The following is a 15,218-nucleotide window of genomic DNA, read 5'->3' on the forward strand; positions in this document are numbered from 1 at the left end:
ATCCATTCCACCACATCCCGTCCATTCTGTCCCATCTGTCTCATCCCATCCCATCCAATCCATTATTTCTGATCTCACATCCTGTCTTGTCCCATCCCATCTTATCACATCCCATCCCATCCCATCCACCCTTCCCCATCAATTCTACCTTACCCCATCCATCCCAGACCATCACATTCTATCCCATCCCCTTCCATCCCATCCCCTTCCATCCCATCCTTTTCTGCCCCATGTTTTCATGTTCTCTCACCCCATCCCACCCATCACATCCCGTGACATCCATCCCATCCATTTCATTATATCCCATCCATTCTGTCCCATCCCATCCATCCTCTCTGATCTCCCTGTCTTGTCCCACCCCACTCATCCTGCTTTAATGCTCTCTCATCCTCCCCATCCCATCCATCTTATTCCCATCCCACCACGTCCCATCCTATTTCATCTACTTTGCCCCAATTCTATCCTGCCCCATTCCACCCTGCACCATCCTGTCCTGTCCCATGCTGTCACATTCTCTCACCCCATTCCATCCCACCCCAACCCATCTGTTCCATCCCATCACATCCATCCTGCTGTCCCAGCCCATCCCATCCTATCCCTTCTCATCCCGTCCCGTTCCCTCCTGCCCTATCCTATCCTTACATCCCACCCCACAATCTTCCATCCTTTCTGTCCCACCTGTCTCACCCTATACTATTCTATTCCATCCCATCTTGTCTCATCCTATCCAGCTCATCATATCCCATCTCAGCCATTCCGTCCCACGTGTCCCATCCTGTTCCATCCCATCCCATCCATACTGTGATCTCTCACACTGCCTTGTCCCATCGCATCCACCCTGCTCTCTCATGCCTTCATCCCATCCATCTTACTCCCACCCCATCCTATCCCATCTGCCTCCTGTTATCCCATCCCATCCACAATCTGATCTCTCACCATTTTGTCCCACCCCGTCCATACTGTGATCTCTCCCACTCTCGTCCCATCCCATCCATCCTGTCTCATCATGCTCTTGCCCCCTCCCCTCCATCTTACTCCCATCCCATCTACCCTACCCCATCAATTCCCCCCTGCCCCATCCCATCCTGGCACGGCTGCGTGCTCCCAGCCCCATCCAGGTCCCCACTGTGGCACAAAGCCTTGTTCCTGCTCCTGACTTTGGAGACCCCCGGCATGGGCTGACAGTGAGGGGCAGTCATGACACCAGGCGTGAGGATGGGCGCCATCCAGTTGGATTATGGAAAAAGGGAGGGGATGAGGGGGATGGGATGAAGCAGCATCCCTTGCTGTGATGCTGAAATGGGGCACCTGGCCTTTGGGGCACGATGGCAGCAGGGACCCAGACTGGGAACCCCAGCAGAGATGTCTTTGTATTTATTTATCGTGTATATGTTTGGTTTACTCTTTTTGTGCCACTAGCAAACCCTCATCAGCCACAGAGGGCTGAGGACAAGGCCACCACTGCTGTCCCACGTCCCACTGCCAACCAGGAAGGATGGGGGCAACGTTGCTCAACCCTGGGCCGGCGGGATGGGATGGCTGCCAGAGGCAGCAGGAGCTGGGCAGCCACCCAGGAGCTGCTCCCGGGTGGGACAAGGAGGAAACGGAGCTTCCGCTGCAGCCACTGCCAACACACAGCCTACCAGCACGGCCCTGGGACTGCCAGCCCGCAGCACTGCATCACGGGGAGAGGAGACCACCGTGCCAAGGGGACACACGGCAGTGGGGCGGCCCAGTAGGGTGACACAGGGCACACAGTGAGGGCAGTGCTGGAGCTCCAGCAGTGTTGATGCACCTCTGGCTGTGCCGGCAGCGTTCAAGGTGCAGCCTTGGCTTCGCTTGTGTGGCTCTGTGGAGATGCAGGTAACCAGCAGGCGGTGCAGGGCTGCGCACAGCCAGCACTGAGAGAGGGGCAAACAGGGCTGCAATCACTCACCCGACACAGGGCTTCAGAATGGAAACACTGTATTGACAGACTTTACAAAAGTTATTACAAAACACAACCACTAATCAGCAGCCAACGATACACAGCGGAAGAGACACTGCTCACAGTCACCTTGAGAACAACACCACTGAGTGCCAAAGTCAACCGATATTTACAGGGACGTCAGGAAAACTCCGGTCAGTCACCGCATACACTGAAGTGTTTTAGATCCATGGTGAAATATAGTGCCACACATTTCATTGTATAATAATAATAATAATAATAATAATAATAATAATTAATAATAATAATAATAACAACAATAACAACAACATCCTACTTCTACATTAACTGAAAACCGAACAGCTCTTTACAGGGGTTAGGAGAAGTTCCTTTCACTTGTCCAACTTACCTGAGTGTGAGACCAAACCCAGTAATAAAGTAACAGTAAAACCACCTTCTCCAACGGGAGTTCCTATGACAGACCAGCAGCGCTGCTCCCCCACGCCACAGGGAAACGACAGCAACGTCCTTCCAAAGCACACAGACATCTCCTCTTCGGATCAGAGACCCGGCTGCTCCGTGCACCCACACCTCCTCTCCCCACTCCTCCTGCTCCAATGTCCTCAGCCCTTTCTCCTTCCCGTCCTTTCCTCCTCCGCCTTCTTTTTCTCACCTTGCACTTCGCTGCTCTCTCCTCTCTGCTTTTCCGCCTTCGACAAGTTCTGCCCCACGTCCCTAACCACGGCCCTGCTTCGCCTCTGTCCCCTTGTGGCAGCCCAGCCTGGTGGCACGGGGCTGCTGCTCGAGGTGCGTCACTGCAGCCGGAGCGGGCGGCCGGCGGCCCGGGAATGGCGTCTTCCCTTCCTCCGTCGTCCAGCCTTGTGGTGAAACGAGCAGAAAAAGAATGAAAGCGAAAGCTTGTCACTCCTGAATATGCACAAAGATAGGTGGGGAAACACCTGCTAAATACAGATCCCCGGAGAATCTCTCAGGAGCATTCTCTACAGGCAATATCCAAACCTGCGTAGGGGACAAGTAATACGAGGCCTACGCCGCCAAGGAAGTCCCACGTAACCCCGCGGGGCTGCAGAGGTGCCCAGGCCTTCGTATCAGAGTTTTTTTTTTAAGAGGAATTCCTAAGATGCTTCAACAAAGCGGGCTTGGTAGCAAGACCACATGGATTAGCTGCGATACAAGTTCACCTCTCGCCATGCTGCGCGTCCACCGGCTTCGACCGTTCCGTCACTGCGAGCCCTTCCGCCCCGGCCGCCCGTTGCTACTGCTTGGTTTCCGTCTTCAAACAGAAGAGGCCGGTTTGAGTGGCCGACTCCAGGTTGTGCTGCAGGGCCTCCTCCATGGGCCGGGGGTTGCGGGAGTGGATTTTCTGGTGGCAATTCAGCGACTCCTTGTAGCGGAAGTGCTTCCCGCACACGGGGCATTGGTACGGGGTCTCCCCGGTGTGGACGCGCCAGTGCTTGAGCAGGTGGTCCCTGCGGATGAAGCTCTTCCCGCACTCGGTGCACTGGTACGGCCGCTCCCCCGTGTGGATGCGCTGGTGGCGGATGGCTTTGGAGAGGTCCCGGAAGTCCTTCCCGCAGTAGGTGCAGGTCAGCGGCCCGTCGCCCTTCCCCGTATGGAGCTTCTGGTGCAGGATGAGGCTCACCTCCAGGCTGAAGCTCTCTTTGCACTGCGAGCAGGTGTAGGGCCTTTCCACCATGTTGTTCGGCCTGACGAAGCCGTACTTGAAACCGGAGCCCTTCTCTGAATTGGCGCGCTTGGACGGTCTGGAGCGTTGGCCCTTGGCAGAGGATTTGGATTTCTGCCTGAAGCTTTCCCCGGCTTCCAGGGAAGTGCAGGCCTCCTCGTCCACGTGCGCTCTCTGATGGGCTGCAAAGAGCTCCTTGTCCAGGAAGCTCTGCCCGCACTCGCAGCAGATGTACGGCCCCTCCTCTGCGGCCATTTCCTCGGGAGCTTCCTTCTTTGACAGTTCCCTCCCGCGGCGCGAGGAGCGCCTCAGCCCGTTGCCCGCTGCGCCCCTCTGCTGCGGCCCCGACCCACTCCGATTCTTGCTGCTCGGCTTTAACTCTTCCTCCGGGTTGGAGAAAACATCATCCCACTTTCCCGCTAACGAGGCAGGAAGCTCGAGGCTGTCGGGGCTTTCCTCGTCGCACTGCTGCGCATCTGACAGAGCAGAGACACTCGTGTCATTTCTCTGAGATAAGAACAGCCTCATCATTTAGACTGCAGTTCTTTTGGGGCAGAGGGGATCTCTGCTTTGCACACTCGAGACGGTACCTGGCATGACAGGGCTGCAAGTCCCAACTGGGAGCTAAGCAGAACTGCAATACAAACACAGCCAAAGTATTTTGACTTCTTGGGAAAGCTCAGACAGCGTGAAGGTGAGACCTCTCTGTACAGCCAGACAAAGGGAAGGAGTGGGTTTCTCAGTTGGAGATGAACCAGACCACGTCAGCATGTGGCACAGAATAAAGACAAAAAAGATAGAGGGAAGGGGAATAAAACCTCTTTTCTTTTGGGGCTTGTACAGTGTTTAGACCCGGGGCTGATTGATCTCCCCAGGTAACTCGGAGCTCCTGCCAGTGACCCCAGCGAGCAGGATGAAAAGAGACAGAGGATCTGGGGCTATAGGAAAGGGGTCTGAAAAAACCACGGGGTTTTGCAGTGCACAAAGATAAAGGCGTGCCCACGTCTGTGTGCACAGAGCAGAGCGACCGCTCGGCATTCCCCATCACGGCGCTCTCCATTTGCTCGTCGCTTTGCCAAACACCTCAACGTGCAGCTTGCAAACAGGCTGACTGGTTTGTACCAGGCTGAAATTTAAGAAAAGCATCAGCTGCAGCAGCTCAGCTGCTTGTGAGAACAAGGCCAGGAAACCAAAGCCACGTCCCAGCAGGGTGCGCTTCCCCAAGCAGCTTTTGTGCCCCCATGCTTCAAAGCAGGGATGTGGAGGGACAGGCAGTGACAAGGACATGCCTTGTGATGCACCACAAAAAAGCCTCACATTTGGCTGACAAATAAAAGCTGTGAAAAATATCACTTTACCCATTAGTGGAAAAGACTTGTAAGAACATTGCTGCTAAAGCCATTGAAGCTTGCCCGCTCGTTGCACGCTCCAGGCCCTCTCCACTTCCTAGCTGGCCAAACATGCTACCTCACTGAGCGAGCCAACGCTGTGCAGGTGCCCTGCACCCCCAGCCAGCCCACAGCTGCTTTTACAGCCTGCTGCTCGTGTACCGGAGCTCCTTCTGCATGTGTGTCATCCATCTGCCACGGCTGTCATCCAGCTCCCGTGCTGAGCCTGAGGCAAGCCTGGCACAGACCGCAATGACGGCAGGGCCTCCTGCAGGGACAGCCCCAGCCAGAGCCAAGAGCCTGAGAGCATCTCTAGCCGCCCCTCTGCCACTCTGTGCAGCACTCAGTGAAGCTCTGTGCTTCTAACTTACATGTGTTGGGAGCCTCCATGCTCTCTTCTTCTTCCTCTTCTTCTTCTTCTTCAGAACCGTAGTGACTTTCAGCCAGGGTATCTTCGTATTTACTCCACGAGTTGTCATCGGGACCGGGGAAGAAAAACTCTGTGCACAGGAGGGAGAACAACCTGAGTTTATGCTCACACTTTCCAGGCGCTTTATAGAGGGTTTCAGGACAGATGACAGCAGCAGCGAGGAGCTGGCTAGGAGAGCAAAGCCACTCCTGAGCTCACGGACAGTGCTGGCAACACTCATCAGCAGAAGCAGGAGGAAGAGCTCAAGCAGACTGTAGGAGCCGCATCTGCTTTCCATCACCCCACTGCAACCCAGGAACTTCATGTCTCACCGGTGCTGGGATCCGTAGGGGTTTCTCCTCCCTCAGAGTCATCCTGGTCCTCAGCATTGGGATCCTCTCCTTGCTCAATCCGTGACAGGAGGTCAGGTTTCGAAATCGCGGTATCTGTATGTTAAAAAAAAGAAAAGGAAAGAAAAGAAGAAGAAGAAAAATAAAATCAGAACGTTTCCTTTGTCCTTTCAGGGCAGAGAACCTTAAACCTTCACCCACCGACCTTCCTTCACTGCTGGGGAGGACGGGTAATGGAAAGAGACTTGAGAAGATGCTCTCACATGCCTGCACCGCTCACCTTGTCTGGGCCCTGGGACAGTGAGCGGGCTGCAGGAGCACCTCCCAGCCTGCAGCGCGAGGAGCAGAACAAGAAAATGCATCTGTGCTTACCTTCAGGCCTCCTCTCTTCTCCTCTGTGCTAAAGTCCGCGGATCCATTGCAATGGCAGCTTCAGCTTGGGGTCAGAACCAGAGCTGTCAGCCAGCGGCAGCAGCGGAGGTGCCCTCCCCACACGGTTCCCTCCAGCCCCGGATTGCCACAGCCAGAACCGTTCCTTCCTACTCGTCCGAGTCACAGGCTGCTTGTGGATTTTGGTGGGGGAAATGGGAAAATTAAAATTTCCCCTAGCATGGAGAGCGGAAACTTAATTTTGAAACAATAAGCGTGAGCCTCTGGTATTAATTTCCACCACTGCTCTGCTGGATCCATAGCCTTAACGAGGACCTAGCCTTCAACCCAATTAATCAAAACAAAAGGGAACCTTCAGATTAAGCACAGATACATTTTTCTAAGCTCCAGGCTCAGACCCGCGGATCTCTTCCAGTAGGACTTTTACATTCCTGCACCTTCACAACAGGACTGTTGTTTTACAAGGGAGAATGGGGGCAGTTTTTATCCTTTGCCTTTTTCTCTTCTACACAGGGACTGTCCAAAAAATATTTATATTAAAAAAAAATAAAACCAACGTTGGAAAGACATGGATTGTGCAGAACTGGAGGGCAGGATGGTTGTCTGCCAGGGATGCCTGCGCTCCCACAGGGGTGTCCAGCCAAGGCAGCACTTCTCAAAATACACAGAGGAGGCCTGAAGCCCTCGTGAAGTGCAGCACAGACCCACAGTTGGGACTGGAAGGAGCCAGCAGGGCACATTTGTGCAGCGTGGAACAATCTGCCCCGAGCCATCAGAAGTGGAGCAGAAGGCTGAGACCTGCAGGAGCAGATGCTGCAACAGCGTGCACAAGAAGTGTTCTCCAGCACCAGGCTGGGGGTGAGGCAGAGCACCAAGGCAGACAAACTGTGCTCTCCTTCCCTAGCAAGCGTTCTGCTGATGGAAGGGCAGATCTACAGACAAGGCTGGGAAGAACTGCTGGCACTCATCCGAAGCAGCAGCGAGCCGAGGCGCCCAGCGCAGCACGTCTGTGGACCTCTGCATCACCACGAAGCTCCCTTTTTGTCCAGAGCCTGTAAATCTCTCATTTCCCTCGTCCTCATAACCCAGGTCCTCTCATGGCTCCAGCTGGGTGGCCAGAGACCATCAGAAAGGCAGAGTCGCTGCACTGCTCAAGACATCCATCCACTGCACAGCTAACACAGCGAGGAGCAAAGCGCTGACTGCTGGGCTGCTACTGAAAGTCAGCATGAGAGCTGGCCAGACTTCTCACCACCCACCCTCCCAGATCCACCAGGCACAGCCCAGCCCCGGAGGAGCCGTGATGCCAAAAGCACAGGGGGAGCCCCAGCCAGCCTTTACCCATCGAGATCACGGCCTCGTAGTTGCCCTTCATGATATGCCTGTAAAGCTCTTTCTGCCACTCGTTCAAGTTCTTCCACTCGTCCTCCGAGAAGCTAAATGAGGTGTCGTTAAACGCCATGGGGACCTGCAATTAGAAGCACCACATATTCAGCTGTTTTCATGGAAAAGCTCAGGTGAGAAAGGACTCTAAAGAGCATCAAATTCCACCCACCCTGCCGTGGGCTGGCTGTCCCACAGCTTGGGCTGCCCGGGGCCCAGCCATGGCCTTGGGCACCTGCAGGGGTGAGCACCACAGCTCTGGGCAGTGCCAGCACCTCATCACCGCTGGGTAAAGAATCCCTGCCTACCATCCCACCTAAATCACCTCTCTTTTAGTTTAAAGCCGTTCCCCCTTGTCCTGTAGCGATCTGCCCCTACAAGAAGTCTCTTTTCCTCCCATTTATAAGCTCCATTATGTACTAGAAAGGCCACAACAGGTCTCCCTGGAGCCTTTTTTCCCTCTAAGCTGAACACCCCAAGGCTTCTCAGCCCATCTTCATAGAAGAAGTGCTCCAAGCTCTGAGCATCTTTGTGGCCTCCTCTGGATCCAAGGGCCTCTTGTTGAAAACATGCAAGGATGTTTTCTCATTCTAACCCCCATACACCTGGCTCAGCTCTCAACTCGGCTCTGTCAGCTCAGTGAAGGGATATGATGTTTTCCCCCACCACCTGCCTAAGCCTTGCCCCCCTATTCATAGAATCATAGAATCATAGAATCACCAAGGTTGGAAAAGACCTTCAAGATCATCCAGTCCAACCGTTCACCTATTGCCAATAGCTCCTACTAAACCATGTCCCTCAACACAACATCCAGTCTTTCCTTGAACACCCCCAGGGTCGGTGATTCCACCACCTCCCTGGGCATCCATTGCAGTGCCTGACCACCCTTTCTGAAAAGTAATACTTCCTCATGTCCAGCCTGAATCTCCCCTGCCGTAGCTTGAAACCATTCCCCCTGGTCCTATCACTGATGACACGAGAGCAGAGGCCGACCCCCAGCTCACTACAACCTCCTTTCAGGAAGTTATAGAGAGCAATGAGGTCTCCCCTGAGCCTCCTCTTCTCCAGGCTGAACATTCCCAGCTCCTTCAGCCTCTCCTCATATGGCCTGTGTTCCAGACCCCTCACCAGATTCAATCTCCCCATGCTTCAGACAACGGATTTTGCACATCATACACCACAATTCCTGCTCAGTTTTGGACATAATTCTGCTGCAGTCTCCTCTGAACAAGAACTGGGAGTGCACGTGCAAATACGGGCAGGGATGTGGGGACAACCCACATCGTGTCCCTCTGCCTGACCCAAACAGCAACCCATCCGTGTGCTGGGTCAAGCACCAGCTGCACATGCACAGGGGTGTGCAGCCACACTGAAGGACCTGTGCTGGTGTTCCCAACCAGCAGATGAGCTGCGTGCTCATCATCCACAGTGGCTGGGGCCTGGAGCAACTGCCTTACAGGGAAAGGCTGAGATCCCTGGCGCTTTTCAGCCTGGAGAAGAGAAGGCTGAGAGGGGATCTCATCAGTGCATATAAGCGTTTAACGGGTAAGGGGAACGAGGCCAGGATTTTTTCAGCAGTGCTCAGCAACACAACAAGAGGCAATGGGCATAAATGGGAACATAGACACATATCTCTGCCTGATCGTGAGGAAGAGTTTCTACAGTTTGAGGGTGGCAGAGCTCTGGCACAGGATGCCCAGATGGGTGGTGGAATCTCCTCTGGGGATACTCAAAACCCTCTGGACACTTCCCCATGCACCCTGCTCTGGGAACCTGCATTACGGGCGGGTTGGACTGGGGGAGCTGCAGAGGCCTCTTTCAACTCCTACAGTATTGGGAATCTGCATTAGAGAATCACAGAAACACAAGGTTGGAAACGACCTGCAAGATCATCCAGTCCAAGCGTCCTCCCATCACCACCACTACAAGCACCACAAGCACTACACCAGATCTCACAGCTCCTCATCCAGACACCTTTTGAACACTGCCAGGGATGGCAACTCCACCACCTCCCTGTGCAGCCATTCCAGTGCCTGATCACTCTTTGAAAGAAAAAGTTCTTCCTCATGTCCAACCTAAACCTCCTCTGGTACAACTTGTGGTCGAAGCACAAGCTCTGTATCACAATACAGAATCACTGAGGTTGGAAAAGACCTCTGGGATCCCCACGTCCAACTCCAGCTCTTCACTACCACACTCACCAATCCACATCCCTCTATGTCACAATGTCACATCCTCACAGTTCTTGAACACCCTCAAGGACGATGACACCCTCCCTCCCCCCTCCACTCCCTGGGCAGCTGTGCCAGAGCCCAACTGCTCTTCTGAGAAGAAATGGTTCCTAATACCCAACCTGATCCTTCCCTGGCACAACATGACAGAATCACAGAATGGCCTGGGTTGCAAAGGAGCACGATGCTCATCCAGCTCCAACCCCCTGCTGTGTGCAGGTTGCCAGCCAGCAGCCCAGGCTGCCCAGAGCCACATCCAGCCTGGCCTTGAGTGCCTGCAGGGATGGGGCATCCACAGCCTCCTTGGGCAACCTGTTCCAGTGCCCACCACCCTCTGGCGGAAAAACTTCCTCCTCATATCTAGCCACGAGCAGCCATGGTGCGATGCCATCACCTCTCATCCTATCAGGAGCAGAGGCTGACCCCACCTTGCCACCACCTCACAGAGGTGAGATGAGGTCTCTGACACAGCCCAGAGGTCTCTGACATGGCTCATGGCCCCGTTACCTTGGGGACCTCCCCCTTGGCCCCGGGGGGCAGCCGCAGGATCCAGAAGTTCCTATTCTTCAGCAGGTTCTCCATGTTCTCCAGCCTCTTCTGCAGCTGCCCGTACTCCTGGATGAGGGTGCCCAGGGCCGTCCATTTGCTCTCCAGCTGGTTGCCGAACTCCACAGCCGTCCTCTCGCAGCCGATCAGTTTGCTCTCGGCCATCCTCATCCTGCCCTCCAGGTTCATCAGCTGGGCCGCCTGCGCCTCCACCTTCCTGTCCACGGCCTGCACCTCTGTCACCAGCGTCACCGAGATCTCGGCGGCGGGCAGCTCGGCCTCCCCGCCGGGCCCTTCCTCGGGGGCGGCCAAGGGCTGTTCCAGGGACAGCTCCTGGGGTTCCATGGCCCACTCCAGGTCCTGGGGACGGACGGACACACGGCCGTGGGCAGACGGGCCGGGCCCGCAGGACGGCTCCGCGGGAAGCGGGGAGGGCGGAGGAGAGCGGGCGCGGAGCGGGGCGGGAAACACTTACCTGAGCGGGGGCCCACTCGGCCATAGCCCTGCGAGAGCGGAGGAGTGGAGCGGAGGAGCGGAGCGGAGCGGAGCGGGGCCGGGTGGAGCCGGGCGGGGCGGGGAGGGGCGGGGCGGCGGCGGCGGCGGTGCGGGCCCGGCGCCTCTCAGCAGCGGCGGAGCAGAGCGGCCATGGCGCGAGCGCGGTGCATGCTGGGAGAGGCGGGGTGGGGCCGCGGCGACACCTGGCGGCCGGGAGGAGTCGGCGCGTGATGGCGCCGTGCGACGGCGCGGCGGTGCGACAGAGCGAGGCTGTGACGGCGCGACAGTGCGACAGGGAGACAGCCTGAGCCGCTACGGCGCGACAGCCTGAGCGACAGCAGTGTGACGGCGTGACAGCCTGAGCCGCGACAGTGCGACAGTGCGTCAGTGTGACAGCCTGAGCCGCAACGGTGCGACAGTGTGACAGCGTGTCATTGCAATGGCCTGAGTTGCAACAGTGCGTCACTGTGCCAGCGTGACAGCCTGAGCTGCAACAGTGTGACAATGCAATCCTGCAGCAGCCTGAGCCACGATGGTGTGACAGCATAACAGTGCAACGCTGTGACAGCCCGAGCTGCAATAGTGCAACTGTGCGACAGAGCAACAGTGCAACAGCATGAGCTGCAGCAGTGCTACGGTGCAGCAATGCAGTCTGAGCTGCAACAGTGAGACGGTGCAACAGCACAACAGCACAATATTCTGCAATGCAACACTGCAGCACTGCAACAGTGCAGTAGCAAAACAGCCTGTTCTGCAACACTGCAACTCTGCAAGAATGTAAGAGCCCCCCCTACAACTGTGCAACAGCGCAACAGCACAACTGCCTGTTCTTCAACAGTGCAAGTGTGCAGCAGCTTATGTTGCAACAGAGCAACGCTGCAACTGTGCAACATCTGGTGCCGCAACCGTGCATCCAGCAGTGCAGCATGTAGCACTGCAACACACAGCATCACATCACTGCGCCCACTGCTGCAATGCTGCAATGCCACAACGCTCAGTGCATTCAGCACAGCGATGCTGGACCTGCTGCTCTTCGTTCTGCAGCCATGCATCCAGCACTGCAGCTCCCTGCCCAGTACTGCAGCACTGCTCTCACTCTGCCCAGTGCCGTGCTGTGCCCACTGCACTGCTCTGACATCATCTCACATGGCTCTGTTGTCATCACACATTGCTGGGATGTCTTCTCACAGCACTGCCTCCATGTCAGCCCGACACCATGGTGTCATTCCACACCGCTGGGTCACACACGCCGTTCTGACGTCATCCTACATGGCTGCGAAGCAAGCTTGCACCGCTCTGATGTCACTGCACGCTGGTGATGTCGTCCCGCACTGCTACAGCGTGACTTCCCACCGCTGTGATGTCACCTCACATCGCAGATGTCACTCGCACCACTCTGTTGTCACCACGCCATGATGACGTCACATCTGACGTCACAGCACATCACTGACATCGCTCCGCGCGCTCTCCCGCCCGCCCGCTCCCCGGGGCTTTCCCCGCCTCTGATTGGCCGCCCCGCAGCCAATCCTCGCGCGTAACCCTACGGCGGCGGCCCAATGGCATGGCAGGAGAGGAGCGGGGGGGTGGGCGGGGCTAAGTGCGCGCTCCCGGTGCCGGCAGCCGGGGTCGCGCGGTGCGGTGCGGTGCGGTGCGGTGCGGTGCGGTGCGGTGCGGTGCGGTGCGGCCCCATGAAGGAGGAGCGCGAGCAGCTGGGCACCGTCGGTAAGGCCCGGGCCGACCGGGAATCACCAACCCGAGCCCTCGGGATGAGGGCATTGTGCCAAACGGGAAAGGTTTGGCCTCAAAAACGCTCCCGTGTCTCTGCAGGGCGCTGGCTGCAGAAGGACGGGCGGAGGGAGGAACCCAGCGCCGTGCCGGCGTGGGAGCGGCGCTGCGGCGGCCGCGGGCCGGGTCCCGGTGCGGGCGATGCGGGGCTGAGCCTCACCGAGAGCGCCGGGACCCAGCCGGGGCCCGAGTGCTCCGAGTGCGGCCTCGGCGCCACGCGGAGAACCGGGGCGGGGCCGCGGGCCGCGGCTGGACCGCGGCCCGGCACGGGGCAGCCGCCGGCGCGCAGCACGGCTGGGAGCTGCCCGGTCCCGTGCGGTGCCTGCGGCCGAGGCCCGGCCCCGGAGCCCTCGACGCCCCGCAAGGAGCGCAAGGAGCTGTCGCTGACGGAGAAGGTGCGCGTGCTGGAGATGCTGGAAGGCCCCAAGGTGTCCCAGAGCGAGCTGGCCAAGCGCTTCGGAGTGTCACAGCCGCAGATCTGCCGCATCATTAAGAACAAGGAGAGGATCCTGAGTGAGTGGCAGCGCAACGGCAACCCCGAGCGCAAGCGCAAGAGGGAGGGCAAGGAGGGAGCGGTGGAGGCTGCTCTGCTGCGGTGGGTGCAGGGCGCCCGCGCCGCCGAGCTGCCCATCAGCAGCGCGCTGCTGCAGCTGAAGGCCAAGCACCTGGCTGAGGCGCTGGGCACGCCGGGCTTCGAGCCCAGTGGCAGCTGGCTGGCACGCTTCAAGCTGCGCCACAACGTCGCCCTCGAGAAGCCGACACTGGCGCAGGACGGTGGGGCCGAGCACCAGAGCTCACTGCCCGAGCTGCTGCGCAGCTACGCGCCCTCGGAGGTGTACAGCTGTGGGGAGACTGAGGTCCAGCTGAGAGCCGACGGCGAGAGGCTGACGCTGCTGCTCTGCACCAACGCTGACGGCTCGGAGAAGGCGGCGCTGCGGGCGGTGGGGCGCGCAGCCCATCCCCTGTGCCTGCGTGGCATCAACCTGCGGAGCATGCCGTGGAGTTACCGCGGTGGCGGCCGCCTGAGCGCCACACTGTTTGCTGAGTGGCTGCAGGACTTCAATGAGGAGATGCAGCGCAAGGGAAAGAGCGTCCTGCTGCTCGTTGAGGAGCGCGAGGAGCACCCCTACCTCCAGCTGTCCAACGTCCGGATGGTCTTCATTCCTCCCGCGGCCGTGCTGGCACAGCCCCTGCACCGTGGCATCGCCAGGGACCTGAAGGGCCACTACCGGCGCCGGCTGCTGACCCAGATCCCAGCGGCACGTGGCTCGGAGCCGCCCACCCTGCTGGATGCCCTGCACATGCTGGCACAAGCGTGGGGTGACGTGCGCCCGGGCCTCATCACCAGCTGCTTCCGTGCCGCCAGCTTCAGCCCCAATAGCTGCCCTGATGCGCTGCTGGCACCCGTCTGGCTCGGCCAGGAGGAGCTGGAGAGCTTTGGGTTGATGGATGAGGGGCTGGAGCGCCTTGCGGATGCTGACACGGCCGAGGCAGAGGACTGGGACAGGGGTATGGAGGAGGGTGAGGACTCTGGGGAGCCAGTGGCAGTGCAGCCGTGCCCCTCAGAGCCTGAGGTGTGGGACAGCCTGGCCACGCTGCGGCGGTTCCTGGAGTGCCGAGCCACCTCGCCGGACCTCTTGCAGACATTCTACACGCTGCAGGATGCTGTACACACAGTGTCAGCGGGGGCAGAGCCAGCACTGCTCGGGGACAGCCATCCCAAGCAGTGAGTGGGGTGGTGGCATCAGTCGGTGTCTCATCACGAGCAGAGCTTCTGCCAGCAGCAGCCATCGCCACTGTGGAGCTGCACTGTGTATGATGGGAGTGGGAGGGGGGGGCGGGGGGTAATGTCGCTGTGCTCGCTGGACCCAGCAAAGAAGCAGGGAGCTCCAGAGGTTGGCAACGGGCACATTAAAATTGAGCAAGTCAGCAAAGCGCAGAGCGCTGGTGATTGTTGTCATTTACCCGTCGTTTAGCACAGCAATTAACAGAGGCACTGCATGCCTCCAGGCTGGGATTTTGCAGCTGACAGCAGTGGTGCCACCCTGATTGTCCCATTGTCCTGTCGTGGGTTGGGGACAGACCCAACCGGTGGAACCCATGAGTGCCCTGGGAGCCTCCAGCACAGCCCCCCCGATGTGTGCAGGACCCCTCAGCCTAACACACCTCTGGGTACCTCTGGGGGTACCTTGTCAGCACTGTCATCCTCTACGGCACTGTGTCCCCAGGTTGGGAAGGGACACGGGGGGGACATCCCCCAATTTGTGTGTATTGGGCTGGGGACAAGGCTGTCCCCGCAGCTCACAAAAGTGCCTCGTGCCCGCTCCTGCTGGAGCTTGGAGCCCCCTCCTCCACACAGGAGAATCTCTGCTGACACCCGGGGTCAGTCTGATGCTACAGAGAGCACCAGGGCAAAGCAAAAACGTGTTGGGTTGTTGCCCCCTCAAAGGCAATGAGGCACAGGGGACTGTGGGGGGGTCATGGGGTGTTTTGGGGAGGGGGTGCTCGCTGGAACACAGCTGGGGTGGGACACGTGGAAGGTGCTCATGAGGTGCCCAAGGCGGGGGCATTTCGGGATGCGGCGAGTGGGGGGGGGTGGGCAACGGGCC

The 15,218-nt window shown here is 58.1% G+C and overlaps 2 protein-coding genes and 1 pseudogene across 2 annotated transcripts; 2 read left to right on the forward strand and 1 right to left on the reverse strand.

The window, feature by feature from the left end:
* Window positions 1–329: 329 nt before the first annotated feature.
* Window positions 330–2,253, forward strand: LOC122192944 (annotated as a pseudogene).
* Window positions 1,949–10,884, reverse strand: LOC122192942 (zinc finger protein 398-like). Its single transcript, XM_042893637.1, has 6 exons — window positions 10,805–10,884; window positions 10,291–10,689; window positions 7,511–7,637; window positions 5,762–5,875; window positions 5,392–5,520; window positions 1,949–4,108 (listed from the first exon to the last, which is right to left on the reverse strand). Exons 1-6 carry the CDS (start codon window positions 10,826–10,828, stop codon window positions 3,204–3,206), a joined length of 1,698 nt encoding a protein of 565 aa, XP_042749571.1. The 5' UTR covers window positions 10,829–10,884; the 3' UTR covers window positions 1,949–3,203.
* A 1,601-nt stretch (window positions 10,885–12,485) lies between these two features.
* Window positions 12,486–14,434, forward strand: LOC122192941 (tigger transposable element-derived protein 3-like). Its single transcript, XM_042893636.1, has 2 exons — window positions 12,486–12,546; window positions 12,652–14,434. The coding sequence occupies exons 1-2, from the start codon at window positions 12,513–12,515 to the stop codon at window positions 14,337–14,339; spliced, it is 1,722 nt and encodes a 573-aa protein (XP_042749570.1). The 5' UTR covers window positions 12,486–12,512; the 3' UTR covers window positions 14,340–14,434.
* Window positions 14,435–15,218: the final 784 nt, after the last annotated feature.

This window comes from Lagopus leucura, unplaced genomic scaffold (genome assembly GCF_019238085.1).
Source record: "Lagopus leucura isolate 7727_CA_CO unplaced genomic scaffold, USGS_WTPT01 227-13_obj-0_obj, whole genome shotgun sequence".
Classification (NCBI taxonomy): Eukaryota; Metazoa; Chordata; class Aves; order Galliformes; family Phasianidae; genus Lagopus; species Lagopus leucura.